At 34.9% G+C, this 15,447-nt stretch overlaps 1 protein-coding gene across 3 annotated transcripts in view; it reads right to left on the bottom strand.

The window, feature by feature from the left end:
• LOC149774264 (uncharacterized) overlaps nt 1–15,447 on the bottom strand; it is a 74,180-nt gene that overhangs the window by 25,141 nt on the left and 33,592 nt on the right. For all 3 annotated transcript variants that reach the window (XM_089945594.1, XM_089945595.1, XM_089945593.1), the window contains exons 2-4: nt 12,096–12,166; nt 9,662–9,982; nt 7,085–7,218 (exon numbers count right to left, since the gene is read on the bottom strand). In XM_089945594.1, coding sequence (XP_089801720.1) covers nt 7,085–7,218; nt 9,662–9,982; nt 12,096–12,156 — 516 coding nt within the window. In that variant the 5' untranslated portion in view covers nt 12,157–12,166. The remainder of the gene's footprint in view (nt 1–7,084; nt 7,219–9,661; nt 9,983–12,095; nt 12,167–15,447) is intronic.

Raw genomic sequence — 15,447 nt, 5'->3', positions numbered from 1 at the left:
TTAGATCACGAATGGAGAGAAAATGAATGACGATATATTAAAAATCTAAACATCTAAAAAGAGAACTATCGATGATATAGAGAAAAACACTTTTATACATTTCGCTTAATATATAATAGCGTTGCAATGGGTTGCAATGTGAAATTAACATATGTTCCTGACCAGACCTACAATGAGTTTCTAAATCGTTTATACTGTTAATAACATATATAATTCACATTTACATGACATTATTGTTTTATTTTCATATGTAATTAAATGCTGATATTTCAATGTCTTTGGACGTCCGTTTCTTAATTAATTCTGTATACCCTCTCTACCGAATTCACACTCAAGCTGGTAACGTTATTCCTCATCCATACATTTTTGTGACGTTTTGGTACGTTTTCTTCTCGCACTTACTTTTATTACAGCTACTACTTTCAACAGAAATTCGTGCTTTGGTGATCTAAATTCCCAGAAAGGTGGGCAAACATTAATGTAAATTTTCATGATATATTCTTCCAGTTTGATATATGTTTTATAAATTTTATAATTTTGCACAATGTTTCACAGCAGGTACACACTTTTGCTTTTGTTGGTATAGAAGGCCGGCTTGAACATAATACGTTATGACACTAATGTTATTCTTTACCTTCCTCTCCTTTTAAGAACTGACTTGATATACGTTATTCATTTATGGGTGACCGGGACAGAACATCTAAATACATCATACAATATACCACACTTGACAATTCGTCTTATGTTTTAATTTCGTAAATGATAAGTGAAAGGTCAAGGACTAACATGGCTTGATCCATAATGTGAATCCTGTGCTTTTCAAAATTTCTTGGATTTTGCGAAGAGAATGGTTAGCTAGTTAAAACAATCAACCGCTTCTAAATTATGACCATCAATAAAGAATTGGAAATGCATGAATGTCTTCCTCCAAAAATACCTTGTTCCGATGTTTCTATAATTCATATTTAATACCTGTTCCTTGCATTATTGAAGAAAACAATTTAAAATATCTTGGGATTTTTGTTTTCATTCTCAACTAATATGACATCATTTGCTGAAATAAACCTGAATTAAACTTGTCACGTCATCGTGTGAAAAATAAATTTCAATTCTTTCAGTGTTATTTGATGTATCAGAAATAATTCTAAATCATCCTGAAATAAAAAGCAAGAAAACTTGATGAATTTTACTTATCTCGGGGACCATCATTGCAAGGGGAAAATTAATTTGTTCACCAATAAACTTAATAAACTATGTTATACCCTGATGCACATCATAAATCGCCCAAATCAAATTTTTCGTCAATATTTTATTTAATTAGATTTGAGTGTTCGGTTAGGGATTCCAAGTTTACAATATCCCTCCCAATCATAAATTCCAAGAAGTGCATTTACCCAAGTATCTATTATTACAAAACTTGAATGTTAAAGGATTAACAAATCTACATATATCACAGATAATATTTTGAAACTAAGGAAGAAATTTTTTATATAACCTGTAATTATATTGTCAAAGTCCACTTAATCTGATAGAAATATATCAACCTCTATATAATTCTTGTCATTTTATTTTATTATTCATATCTCCTTATAAACGCATTGCGGTGTGGTGTACACATGGGTACGATTCATGCATCAAACATGGTACACTAAAATCAGGTAATTCCTTCCTAGTGTTTCAATATTATCATCAGCTATTTACTTTTTTGACTTGACTATTGTACTTATATCCTATCTGGTTCGCCGCAATAATATAATCTTCAAAACATTTAAAAACACAGCTTCTCGAATCGTCCTTGGAGTACCTAAGGTCGAGCACTAGTCTTTACTCTCCAAATGATGTAAATCAGAACCAAATTCAGAACATGTTTTCTGTTTTATATTTTGGTGACAAGTTCCATTTCAAAATACTTATCGAAATTTCCCCTGTGTGCACAGTCCTTCTAGATACTCTTCCGAATTTATTAGTCACATCGTTCCCTCTACCAAAACTAGGTTCGTCGGGCAAAGGTCCCTTGCATATCAGGGCCCACATGCATTACTATGGTTTAATAATTTCTGCTTCGGATGATGTGTTCAATGGATCATTAAAAAATTCCATATCTTTCATATCATACATTTCAGAAACGCGCGGTGCCATATGGGTTCTTGTACTGTGCTATCTATTGTTTGAAAGATACATTTTTTGAGAGATCCTTTACATCACTATATACCAATGAGCGAATACACTGGTGATCACGCAACCATTCCTGAACAATATGGCAGAGTGATGGATTATAAATCTGGCATCCGCGTCCGACATCTCGTCCGAAATCATTCTTTTCCATTATGTATTTAGGGTATCCAAAGTAATTTTATGTGAATTAGCACAATTAGCTCAACGTCAGGATAATGTCTGAATGAAGCTATAATCAGGCAATGAGAGAGTGGATTTGTTGTTTTACCAATGTTTTCATCTTCTAGAATAAAAATAAATATATTAACAAACTTAACATTATAAATTAGTTTCACATTTTGCTGCGAGTAGTTTTTTCACATTTGAGCCAGTATTCAGTAGAACTTCGCACGCTACAAATCCAAAATCGCTTAGCGAGGTATCGGCACGATATAGCCAACATGGAACACTCTGGCAATCAAGTGCGTCGTTACAATCCTTTGGAGGTAAAAACTGCACACATGTTCAGAGTCAGAATTCGTGATAACAGCGTGGAAAGTTGTATCCCTACAGCATCTGATAGCGATCAAGATTGTAGTCTCTAAGAAGCAATGTTGGTACCACATCAATTGGAATATTCCACTGAACCAGATTATTAACAATTAATTCAGTGCACCGAACCGCTACTTGTGTAGTTTATTTTAAGACTAGGTAAAAACTTAGATATTAGAAAAGCAAGGTGACAGTCATTGTCAATCGTTTTGTCTTTTTATTTTTATTTTATTTCAAAGCTAAATTTGTGCGGACATGTCCGCTCTGAATATTCGTCTTTTTGTAAAGTCTTTAGACGTTGCACAGACGAGAATCAAAAACATATATTGTTGCTTCACTTATGGTGTAAATCCACTTCTGAATCAATTTCCATTACTGGGAAAGACCTCCGTTACTTTACGTGAACAACTAATCGAATTCAGGCAATGATACAACATATTACAGGTAAGGCCTCTAACCGCTTGTTTAACATAATTTAACTCATAAGAAGGGAATACAGAGCGTCATGGAAACCCTATTAGCTTTTGAAAAGTACTGAATACAGATTATAGAAGTTTACATATTAATGATTACATTTCAGAAAGTAAATGCTTTAATTCCACTAAATCTCCATGTTTTCAGACAAGCTGTTTCATGTTTTACACAGTAGCAGCCGCAAATCCTTAAAGCTGGGTTCCCCTGCAGAAAGTCAAACATGGGAGACCCCTACAACATTAGCATCGCCTAGATGGACTTAAGGTTTCCTGTATCAAAGTGAGTGTAGTTAACTTTAAAGATCCGCAAGAATAACGTGCAAAGACATTAGTTGTGACCTTGTTACTAGACATTTTATGTAAAATCTTTTTCGAGCATTTCATGTTTCATTTCTTATATGTGTACACGTGACGAAGATATTGCCTTGTGTAGCAAAGTACAGTATATACAGAAAGAATACCCTTGTATCGTTATGTTCATCATCATTTGCTCCGGTCGCCAAGTGGTTAGAGCGTCCGCCTCGGATGACGGAGGTCTCTCGTTTGAACCCAAGCCGAGTCATACCAAAGACTTTTAAAAATATTACTAACAGTTGCCTCGTTTGGAGCTAAATATTAAGAGGCTAGTGTTGTAACAAGATAACCGGGTGGGATATTTCGGATTGACAACAGAACACGTTTTGACGACATAGATATATAAGGTTTAATGTGGTGATTTATATGAGCAGTAGATTATGAAGATGTGTACGTATTTATAATCCATATATTGGATTTATTAAACATCAAACGCACAGATTCAAAATACGAATAAATTAGTTCAGTGACACAAAAAAATACAAGATAAATGATTCACAAATGATTCAATAATGGAAAGATGAATATAGTTCACTCATATAGTAAACGATGTAAGCTTTTTACTCATAGTAAAAATGTTTCGCTCAGGTAGCGAAATTATGTTGCTAAACACAAGAACGGATATACCATCTATCTTTCCAGTCCTGAATGATACACTGGGTCTTACGAACCCAAAATTAGCCTACAGCTAATAAAATACATGTACGGAGATACACTCCGTTACCCGTGCACCATATTCGCTCCACAGCTCCTACGAATCAATTTCACAACTGCTACAGACTCTGGACCCTCGGAATACTATCGTCACTCGGAGCATTAGACCCTCCGGACACTCCAAATATTAGACCCTCCGGACACCCTGGTCCTCTGACGGCTGTACAGCTGGGTCACCTTAGTCACTCTTGACATTCGACACTCCGGACACTAGATATTAGACACTCCGGCACCTTAAACGCTCCAGACAAACGGACGTTTCTACACTCAGACAGCACCGGACACCCCGGATATTCCTACCCTCAGACAACACCGGACACCCCGGATATTCCTACCTTCAGACAGCACCGGGCACCCTGGATATTCCTACCCTCAGACAGCCCTACAGCTATAGTTGTGCGAATCCTTTACGCAGGCCGCTTGCGGACAAAACTATTAGTATTGTAAAGACCCTTTACATACAGTAAAGTATTTATACGTTTAGACTTTTCGGTTTGCCGTATCGAAAGCACCGTGCACGTGTGGCATAGTACGAATCGTACTCACGATTTCGAAATACAATAGACCATATACATAATCACCCTCGGGTATCGTAGTACAGCGAAAAAACGAAACCCGAGTACATGTATTTAATGGATAACATTTACACCATTCCGTGACAAGTGTTAGAACCGGTCGTCCTGGTGTCAGGATAATGTGACTGGATGGGACATCATGCTACATGCCTGCGGCATGATTCCCCAGTTCTAGACGTCACAATAAACTGTCACGCTGCAGACATTTCACCGGAATGACTGAAATTATTTTAAACTACTTTAAAAGTCCAACACACACACACACACACACACACACCGAGTTCATAATCTTTTGAAATATATTGATATGAAGCATACACCTTACGAATCCTTACTCATCTATGCATTCCTTTAAGTACACGTAATCTAGAGTGAACATAAATATAAACGACATATCTGCGTACCTACATCATTCGGTAATGTTCAAACCTCATACGTTATTGACTCCATTGAATGGCTTCTACAGTAGCCATATGAGTGATTGCAACAGGAACTATGGAAACAAAACAGCCGTAAGAATACCCTACTAAAACAATTACTGTCATCGCCAACACCTTCAATAATAATAATAGTAATAATAATAATAATAACAATAATAATAACAATTAAAATGCTGTTGATTTGTGGAAAAGATGATACTCTTCTTTATTCCTTATATGAGTGTTAAAGTAAAAATAACCGGTTTTATTAATATTATTTTGTAATATTTTCATGTTTATAGATATTGATACACGCATGATGACTCATTACCAAGGGAAGCAAACACCGGTTGTATTGATGTCTCTTTTTTGTTTCCTGTTTCCAAAGACAACAAGACAAAGGCCGTTGTTAACTGTATGGTTCTTAAACGCTCAAATACTACATTATTTTTCCTAAGTCCCAAATGACCACACATCACTACAATCTGGTTTCACATTTACAGTCTTTCTCTAATTGCACATTTGCCTATCTCATTGGCAAAGTGTCCCAGCCGAAGATAGCAATTCGCGCCATGCACAACGATATATGTATCATACCCTAACACAAAGATTGATTCATATCACAAATTACTAACAACTTAGGGAGGGTCCATTTTATGATAACTGTTTGTGCTATTAAATGTCTCGTAAATACTATACCTGATGATGTCTGCTCCTATGAACCAGCTAAGTACGCGGCTTGATAAACATCTTCCAACACCAATTTCCCCATAATGAAAGAATAATCACTAAAATCTAAGAAAGCCATAAACAGACTTAAATTTAAAAACAAATTAAACAACACATACTCTGGTTCCTTTACACTATTTCCTATCAGCTCAAAAACTAACATATTGGAGTTTTCTCCTTGATATAAAAGATAGTGAAGCAACGAGTAAATATTTTAATAAAATAATAAAACTCAAACATCTGTCCGATGTATTTAAAACCGCTTGTGCGACTTATTTCATCATCCACGCAATGTCATTAAATAATGACGGCAACAAAGATGATGACCACTTTATATACAAAGATTTGATGCAAAGAGTTTTGAAAACAAAAATTACATTTGTTTACGTATTGTGGATTACACATCTTGCAACACGTTAGAAACTTGTGCAATCAAAAATGTACGGTAAAGATTGTTAAACAGTATTGTTCATGTCTAAGAAATCATTACTCGCAAATACTGATTTTAGTTTACCTCCTCCAAATGAACATATGAAATAGCCTGTGTTCATGCAAAAAATGTAAACACTCGGGTGATTTGCCCTGTTTTACCTATTGCCTTTTGAAATTGTACCAAATCTTTAATACCATCGCATTCCATCTACTGAACTGTCTACTCAGATACGCTCTCGCTCTCACTCCCTCTCTCTGTCTCGTTAACCCCTTCTCTAAAAAATATTATGTCAGGGTGTTATCAAGTGAAAATTAAGGTACTAAGCGGAATCTTGCGTCTTCCAGCGTCATAGGAATTGGGCTGTTTTAAGTTGAGAATCAGAACACAACCTGTAAATGAAACTCTAACCGACCATGTTTACTTACAGCAAATCCTACATTTTTCCTTTCTTTAGGCAACAAAGTATGATTACTGTCCTTTAAGTGAGAAATAATACAGTACTTAATCAGAAAATGCTGGTACATCGGCGATGAAGAATTTTATTTAAAAATATATTAAGTAGGCAAATGTACTTAATCATCATACAAATGAGTAAAGTAATTGCAGATATCCGACGAACTAACGTTAATGATTTTGCTGAACAGATAGAAAAATACGTAAGGAGTGAATGAGATTACTTACTGTGTTGGCAACACCATCATCACCCTCCCAATACGGAGTCGCTACAGGAATGCCACAATCTTCAGCTATCAGACTGGCAACGAGAATGCTTTCTACTTTTTTTATCATCGGCTTGCAAACCTTCTTTGGTGCGACTGTATATGTTAGACATACAATATTCTAGTTATTACATTAATATTTATAAGTGCAAAGGTTCAGACCAACAGAAAAAAAGGTTCTGAACTTCAAAGCATCATATGTATTTTTGTAAGTATGACAAGCTTGTTTCAGTTTCATGTCTTCATACAACTTCACGATATCATCGATTTATTTCACATCGACAGCACATTACATTTAAATTCTAACAAATAATACCTTAAAGAAATTTGAATAAATGTATAGAAATTCAAACATTTATTCTCGTTGGAATATCACATCATCACCTTGAATGGTGTTATGTTTTTCATTAATCATACAATACAATTAAAAGACGTGGTAACACAATAAAGAAATTAAAATATTATTATTTGCTACTAAAATATATCACCCTCAATTTGCTATGTATTCTCTGAGCGACACCACACATGTGAAATGTAACGTAGCATGACACTGACAAACACAGACACGCACGCACACACACATACACACACATGCAAACACATAAGCACAGACTCATGTGTTTACACACTTCTCTTATAGAAAACTCTGCCATAATTAACACATTTGAGCTTAACAAGTTTGGAAATCATTCGATGCCGCACATGCTATTTTATGCATCTCTTCAAACACAAAACAGACAGACACACACACGGATACACACACAGAGAGAGAGAGAGAGAGAGAGAGAGAGAGAGAGAGAGAGAGAGAGAGAGAGAGAGAGAGAGAAAAGTTAAATAAATATAATTATTGTTTCCAGTTTGTTACACTGACTAAATAATGACGAAATATGAACAATATAAATGTTATACGATTTTCGTCTAAAAGCAGCCATATCTGTATGAAGCGATATTATATAAGTGAACGATAGTTTTTTTTTTTTTGTAATAGAGAAAGATTAACTATGTTTATCTATCAATTTCAAATATGACAATATACACCCAAGTACGCTGGGGAAGTATGCCGATGTACACATCTTGCTTAAGTATGATGACATTGAAATAGGCAATAGTAACTTTGAAAGTAGGCTGTTTCGAAACGTTACAGATCTAATAAATATATACATTTGTATTACGATAAACATAGTTTCAACTTTCTGAATATAAAATACATTTTGAAGGCCAATATTGAACGCTTGAATAAAAGAATAAACCATTTGAACAAGGAACAACAACCAAAAAGCAAACCTAAACTCACAGTGTTTAATTTCAAAGAACATTTGATGGCTCCGTAAATGAAACAGATTTTGTAGAATCATCTATATAAATAGAACGGTTATTCACGAATTTAAAGAAACTGAATAAGCGCCACAGGTTCATGGTGTAGGTAAGTTCGAGTATATCGTTCCAAAGCTATAAATACATATCATGCAATGAACTACTTGAAGTGCCCGTTTCCTAGAATACAGTACTTGGTGTCCGCTCACCGGTATTCAAGTTGTGATTGTGTATAAGATATGAGTACATTTTAGAATGTATTTTGCGATTTGTTTCTTCCTGCATTTATACCGTGCTGGCTATATCCTATACGACATTAATTATGTAGAGTCGTAAGACAAATCACAGTGTGGTCGGGACAGGATATCATTTTAATTATTATTTTGTGAAAATGTATGCAGGCCCGGCCTTAGGCCAACTAGACTGATTTGGCCGAATCGGTTCCCCGCCCTCACAGATGCTTCACTCGTAGGTAATTTTTAAAAATATATTTACAGAATGAAAGTAATTTTCAAGCAATGGAAGAAACATTTAAGTTCAATATCATATAAAACTTGTTTTAAAATTTATTTCCAAATGCTGCGGTCACAGGGAGCCTCGCGTGTAAATCCAGGGGCCCCTCCAAAATGATCCAAATCGAGCCCCGCATTTGCTAAGGCCGTTCCTCAATATATGTAGCGTATTTCACCTACATGAATGCGCACGCAGCAAGAAACAGGATTTACTGACGTTTTACTTATTTATTTCCACAAAGAGTTTGCGTTACCTATCACCCACAATCAGATTACAAGGCATTGCTGGTGTAAAGTTGTAATGCGTTTCTCGGTTCAGTTTATGTTACTTATATATATATATATATATATATATATATATATATATATATATATATATATATATATGTGTGTGTGTGTGTGTGTGTGTGCGTGTGTGTGTGTGTGCGTGTGTGTGTGTGTGTGTCTGTCTGTGTGTGTGTAATTACTTACATTTGGCCTATATTCACGCTATTCTAAACTTCATAGGGTCTTTAGTTCAGTAAATGTCATTATGCCTAAACTCAAGCCATGCTCGGCTTGCTTTCAACTTCGTTACTCACAGAACATGAACACAATCATTTAACAAGCACATTAAAACGCTATTGTCTTGGAACGAACAACTTGTGTTGAATTGTTTTATTATAGAAATTGTGAAATATGCTGGGACTGCGCGAATATGATCGAATACTCACCCCTTACATGTAGCTGTACTTCGTATATCATCGGTAATTGATCCGTTCTAGAGGTAGCGACATATTTTGCCTGATCGAAATGATGAAAGTCGTGTAGAGTTATAGTTCCACTTCGGTCAAGAAACACCCGACCCTTGTAGTTCGGTGAAATAGTTGCATTTAGGGTGCAGTTTTGATATGACCAAATGGCAATCTCTGTATTTCTATCACCATTTCTGCTAAGGGTAACAACTGCATTGGAACAGTTGAATTTAATGTTTTGAAACACTTGGGCAATATCCCCAGGGCAAACATATTTGTGAGTAGCTCCTGCACCTGAAACTGAAGAGTTCATAACATATAATCGGTATACTTAATTAGAAGCTTGTCCTCCGTCCCCTATACTACAACCATTACTACTATAAATAATATTAATAACGGCATCAACAAATAGACGTACGTACAGATGATTCATTATTGCCGTAACCCACCATTATGAAAGTTGGCGTACGTTGAGACGGGAAAAGTCTAGCCTGACATGCTGTTTATAGGTCAGCAGTGTACACATATCGCCATTTCACTTTTGATATGAGACATAACAAGACATCGGAGATATCAAGGAATATGGCGCCGATGGAAAGGACAGCAAATAATATACTGAAAAGGACTACAACTTACTTGCAAAGTACAAGACGAGTTTTCGGAGAAAGTTGTGTGCCAAAATGAACAAAAACTGCCAGTCAATATTAGGGTGGAAAATACATTGAGGAAAAGGTTAAGAAGACTTTGTTGGCGTGGAGCGCAGATCGGCCGTCGTGAATACTGTGAAGTGTCGGCCTAATATGGACAGTCCGAATCATGTAAAGATTATTTTTAGAATGCAAATTACTATTTAGGCCAGTATACTGGTAATTTTCAAGACGAAAAGAGGTATCTTCAAAGAAAATTTACTTTCTAATTCGTTTATTAAATGTATGGACACCCTAACGCCATCGTTACCAATGCACAAGGAACGACTTGGAGGAAATAAAAATACTTACTGCTGAATGATGACTCGAAACTGTATGAGCGAACTAAATCTGAGATAGATTCCTTTATGCAAGAATTAAATATTTTGATCCGTGACATTCAGATAGACTTTGCCATCTGTAGATAAGTGAATAATACACACAGTAAAAGTGCAAAATAATAATGAGACGCAAGCGAATGTATACTAATAGTGATTTGCATCCTAATGTCAAAATAGCACGGCCCCAATCGATAACGTAAGCTTACCGTACATGCTGAGGAAGAGATGATAGGATAAGCTTTATGAAGGAAGAAGGCGTTCTCCAAAACAATGAAGACAGAATGATTACCAGCAACGTACTAGCATACAATGAAAAAGAAAAAGAACATGATAATGACTTCAGAAACACTAATCTGCAAATATCGGAATCTAGCTTATCTTAGATTTATTCCAGAGCCAGTGGAAAGGTCATGTCTAATGGAACGAACAGTATAAATTAGCTATGCACAGTGAAATAAAAATGGTCCGATAATAATGAGACGGGTATTGTACCAGACATGGTTGAACTCTTGAAAACAATACTTTACAAACACAGAGACTCACTGAAAAACTGTGAGACCCAATCAAAACCAGGTCTACTGCAGAAGTAGGCACACATCAGTCGAGAAACGTAACTACTACTTCACAATCCTAGGAAGCTCTAAGGCTACAGGAGTTGTACACTCCCTAAGATAAGAGAACTCTAGGGTGAAATTATTCCTTTCATAATGTAAACTAATAATAATAATAATAATAATAATAATAATAATTATAATGATAATGACAATTAGTAATTTTTATTAATTATATCTGGAATAATCGCACGAAAATATTCGTTGTTAGAAACCTCTACTAATCTTTATCTTTCTTTCTCTCTCTCTCTCTCTCTCTCTCTCTCTCTCTCGATAATATTTTGAATTGTTCTAAGGAGCATATTAGTTCCCATCCTCACTATATCTGGAATACTTGCTTCACGCTTTCTGTTATATAAGAACATATCGTCAAAATTAGACCATTCTTGTGGTGACTTAATTTATGTACATTTACAGTTTCTTTCTTTTACTATAATCTGATGATAATATTTGTCGAACCTCAATTTAGTTTGATCTGAATAGTGTTAAATTATATTTTGCATGTCTGTGTGTTCTTTGATAAATCGACAGAAAAAAAAACATTCATTTTGCTATCAACATAATCTTTCCTCCGAATTATCACAAATATGATTTCGTCCAAGAATTAAAATACTTTAGCAATGGTTCTGGTAGACATGTATTTTCAGTGGCAATTACCTCACTAATATACTATGTTTTTAATTATATATATATATATATATATATATATATATATATATATATATATATATATATATATATATATATTACATAGTACATATGTACTATTGCCCACCTGATAACAATCCTGCGACTGCATTCAAAAGCAGAAACATAAACCGTCTGGATTCGGACATCACGCTTTATCTGAAAAGCAAGGCATATTGTTATATACACTAAAGTATATCCCTTAACCTACCGATTGTAATCATGAAATGTTGTTGTTGTTGTTGTTGTGGGGTTTAACGCCATTTTTCAGCACGATAGGGCTATACATGGCGGCTAGTATTAATGGTGGAGGAAGAACCCGGAAAACCCCGGAAAGAACCACCGACCCACGAGTAATCATGAAATAAATTAGTGCATGATATTAAGTAAATAATGAATCTTACACGTTCGATTTGTTTGGTCTTTGCTTGAATCAAGTGTTAAATGAAATCCTTATATTTAAGGAAGTGTCATGTAACGAAGCACATAAACTATCGTGTGAATGCATTTTTAATGATATAATACATTATAATTGCTTGTTATTAACAAGTGTTTATGTGCATGTTTGATCGGGAAACAGGATGATTTCATAAACTATCTCATTGCATCCAGGTTGATATTAGTCAAGTAATCTTTGTAAGCATCGGGTGAATCATGGGGTACATAATAAAGGAATTTAAATTTATTCAAAAATATCTTTTTCATTTCATAGAAATAAATATCAAAGAAATGGCATTGTTGGAAGATGAATTTGTTCCAGCTCAATATAATTGTGTAAGTACTATATATTCGAGAACATAAAAAAAGATCATTTTCATTCCTGCGATGCCACACTCTATTTAATGATGAAGTTGATGAACATTCTGCCTCGTTGACTAACCTCGGATCAAGTTTGTTTTTGTACCCTCCGCAAATATAAATTTTTACTGAAAACTCGTTTCTGTTATACGATGCAGATAAATGAAAACCCAATGCATGTGTGTACCCATAATTCCACGACACTGGCTATTTGTCCGACTTTACATTTAACTACACACTTTTTTCTTTTGTTTTCTTAAAAACATTATTTTAGAACACTCAAAACCAAAATAATAAGTATAACTATAAAAGAGTTCTTTGAAAGGAAACTTTCGGTATTTAAAAACGATATAGTGCGAACTTGTTTGTGTATCCAGGGTATGATTTCAAGTGTTGACGAGTCATTGATAAATTTCAAGTACATCAAAAAGTTCAAAAGACGTCATCAGAACGCTACAAAAAAATGCTAAATATAGCCGTATGAGGTTAGTTTAGTTACATAACAGACAAATAATAAAGAAGTCAACCAGTTGCTTATTAATCAGCGGTCGAGTCACAGTTTATAAAAAAGTTCAAATTAACTTTGAGCTAGATGTTCATACAACGACTCTGTCGGACGATAATGTAGTATGGATAAGGAGTCATTTAAACCGTTGTCAGACTTGCTAGATGAGTTTATTTTTAATATATTCCCAGCTGTTATCATGACTCATATATTAGCATTAAATTAGTGAATACGTAACTAAGAGTTGTGAATTAGCACAGAGACAAATTATTTGAATACATTAATCGTTAACATAGGACATTTTAAGTGTAGGTGTTGTGCTGATTGCAGCGCTGATTTTCTCAATACAAACTGTATTGCCTTTTTGACTTACTCCGGATTTCAGTTATCAGCATACACCTGTACTTGTACGCCACTGAAGAACACTTATTCCGCTAAGGCATCACCTTGATCCTTGTAGGATGAGCTATGTACCAACCACACCATCCCAACGCCTACATATGGATTAGATTTTCCAGCAGCGATGATCATGTAGCCTATCTTGCACACAATATGATGTCGAGCTCAGACGGCAAAAAAATTAAGATATTCTCATACTTGCTTTTCTGTGTGCATTTATGTACACAAATCTAATCCCCTAAAGGCTCCGATAATACTTATAAGGTTTATGTCAGTGAAAATGAGGAAATAAAAAGAAGAAATTATTCCTTGTATTTCTAAGTGTCATTGATATAATTATGGCTATATTTGTAAACGATTATGCCTATTAAATTATATGACAATTCGAAACAAAACAAAGACTGTTGAAAACAAAGCATACTCCAGAACGTTAAGTGTGATATTCTAAGTGGTAGTAGCAGCAGCAGTAGTAGTAGTAGTAGTAACAGCAGTTGTTCACTTATTAGTAGTGTTGTTAAAGCTAGAAGTAGTAGTAGTAATTAATGTATTGGTTGAAGTAATAGAAGAGTTGTAATTTAAATTGTTTTGGCTATTGTACTTGAAGTGATAGTAGCGATCTCGTTTTGTTGTTATGTTGTATAACGGTAGAAAAGCAAATGTTCAATTTGGTGTTACTTTATTGGAATATAATCATTTTCGGTGATTGATCAGTATATCAAAATCTCATCCCACATCTATATAAACAATCTAGTTATTTCTCACAGTATAAAGTATATGCCTCCGGTGATGTTAGAGGAGAAATGATCTATTACCGAATGCACTCGATTACAGGTAATTTTCAGATTCCAGGAATTTTGTCATGGAAAATCACATTAATTAGTTGGTGGGCATTCAAAAAGGTTTCGTTCGTGTAAGTCAAACTGTATTCTCATGAACTACGATATATCCTTCTTACATGAGAAATGTGTGTAATCGTGAATGACATAATGGAACTATCCTTAGGAAAACTGTTCAACCAGTTGTAGAGTTTGAGAGGGAGGTCAATCATCCCAATCATCTCGCAAACTACCCATACTCTTCTAATTAAATATGATTATCTGCTTTGTAATGGTAGACTAAGCATCTTCCGATGTGTATTTATGATAAGTTTACCGCATTGTTGCTGCAAAGATGTGAAACAAAATCATAATCACTCCATTTAATTTCTCAGTTTTAGAGATCAATTCAACAACCTTCCCAGGCTGTGCAAATTATAAAGATTTGGGTACGTGCTTATCCATCGACCTCAAACTATAATCTGACATAACGATGACCATCACGCCGATCAAGGTATAGGTATATGGTGATAGGCGCAACAAGCTGCGTTGCTAGATAAGATGAAAGGTGGGCTACAAGCTTTCATTGTAGCTATGGTGGGCAAGGTCATGCCCCGCGGTCTCGACTTTCTGTTCAGCTGTCTCAAACCAAGCTGAACAGCTGACTCTGCGCGGGTCGCCTGTTCTCCGGCTAGTGTTCGAGCTAATTTGTATTTGTTTTGTGTTGAGCGTACTTGGTTTGAGTATGCCATTATCTTTACCTCTAATAAGCCCATTTTTTGCATTCGGTGTTAAAATATTCATTGAAAATAATAAAGTGTTTTAAGTACGCAAACTTTTCTTAATTGGAGTTTATATATATATATATATATATATATATATATATATATATATATATATATATATATACATATGAAGATGCA

Source organism: Sinohyriopsis cumingii, unplaced genomic scaffold (assembly GCF_028554795.1).
Source record: "Sinohyriopsis cumingii isolate HCF-2022 unplaced genomic scaffold, ASM2855479v2 utg000360l, whole genome shotgun sequence".
Taxonomy (NCBI): Eukaryota; Metazoa; Mollusca; class Bivalvia; order Unionida; family Unionidae; genus Sinohyriopsis; species Sinohyriopsis cumingii.
Note: the sequence above shows the minus strand (reverse complement) of the source record. Positions and strands in the feature narration are given on the sequence as shown.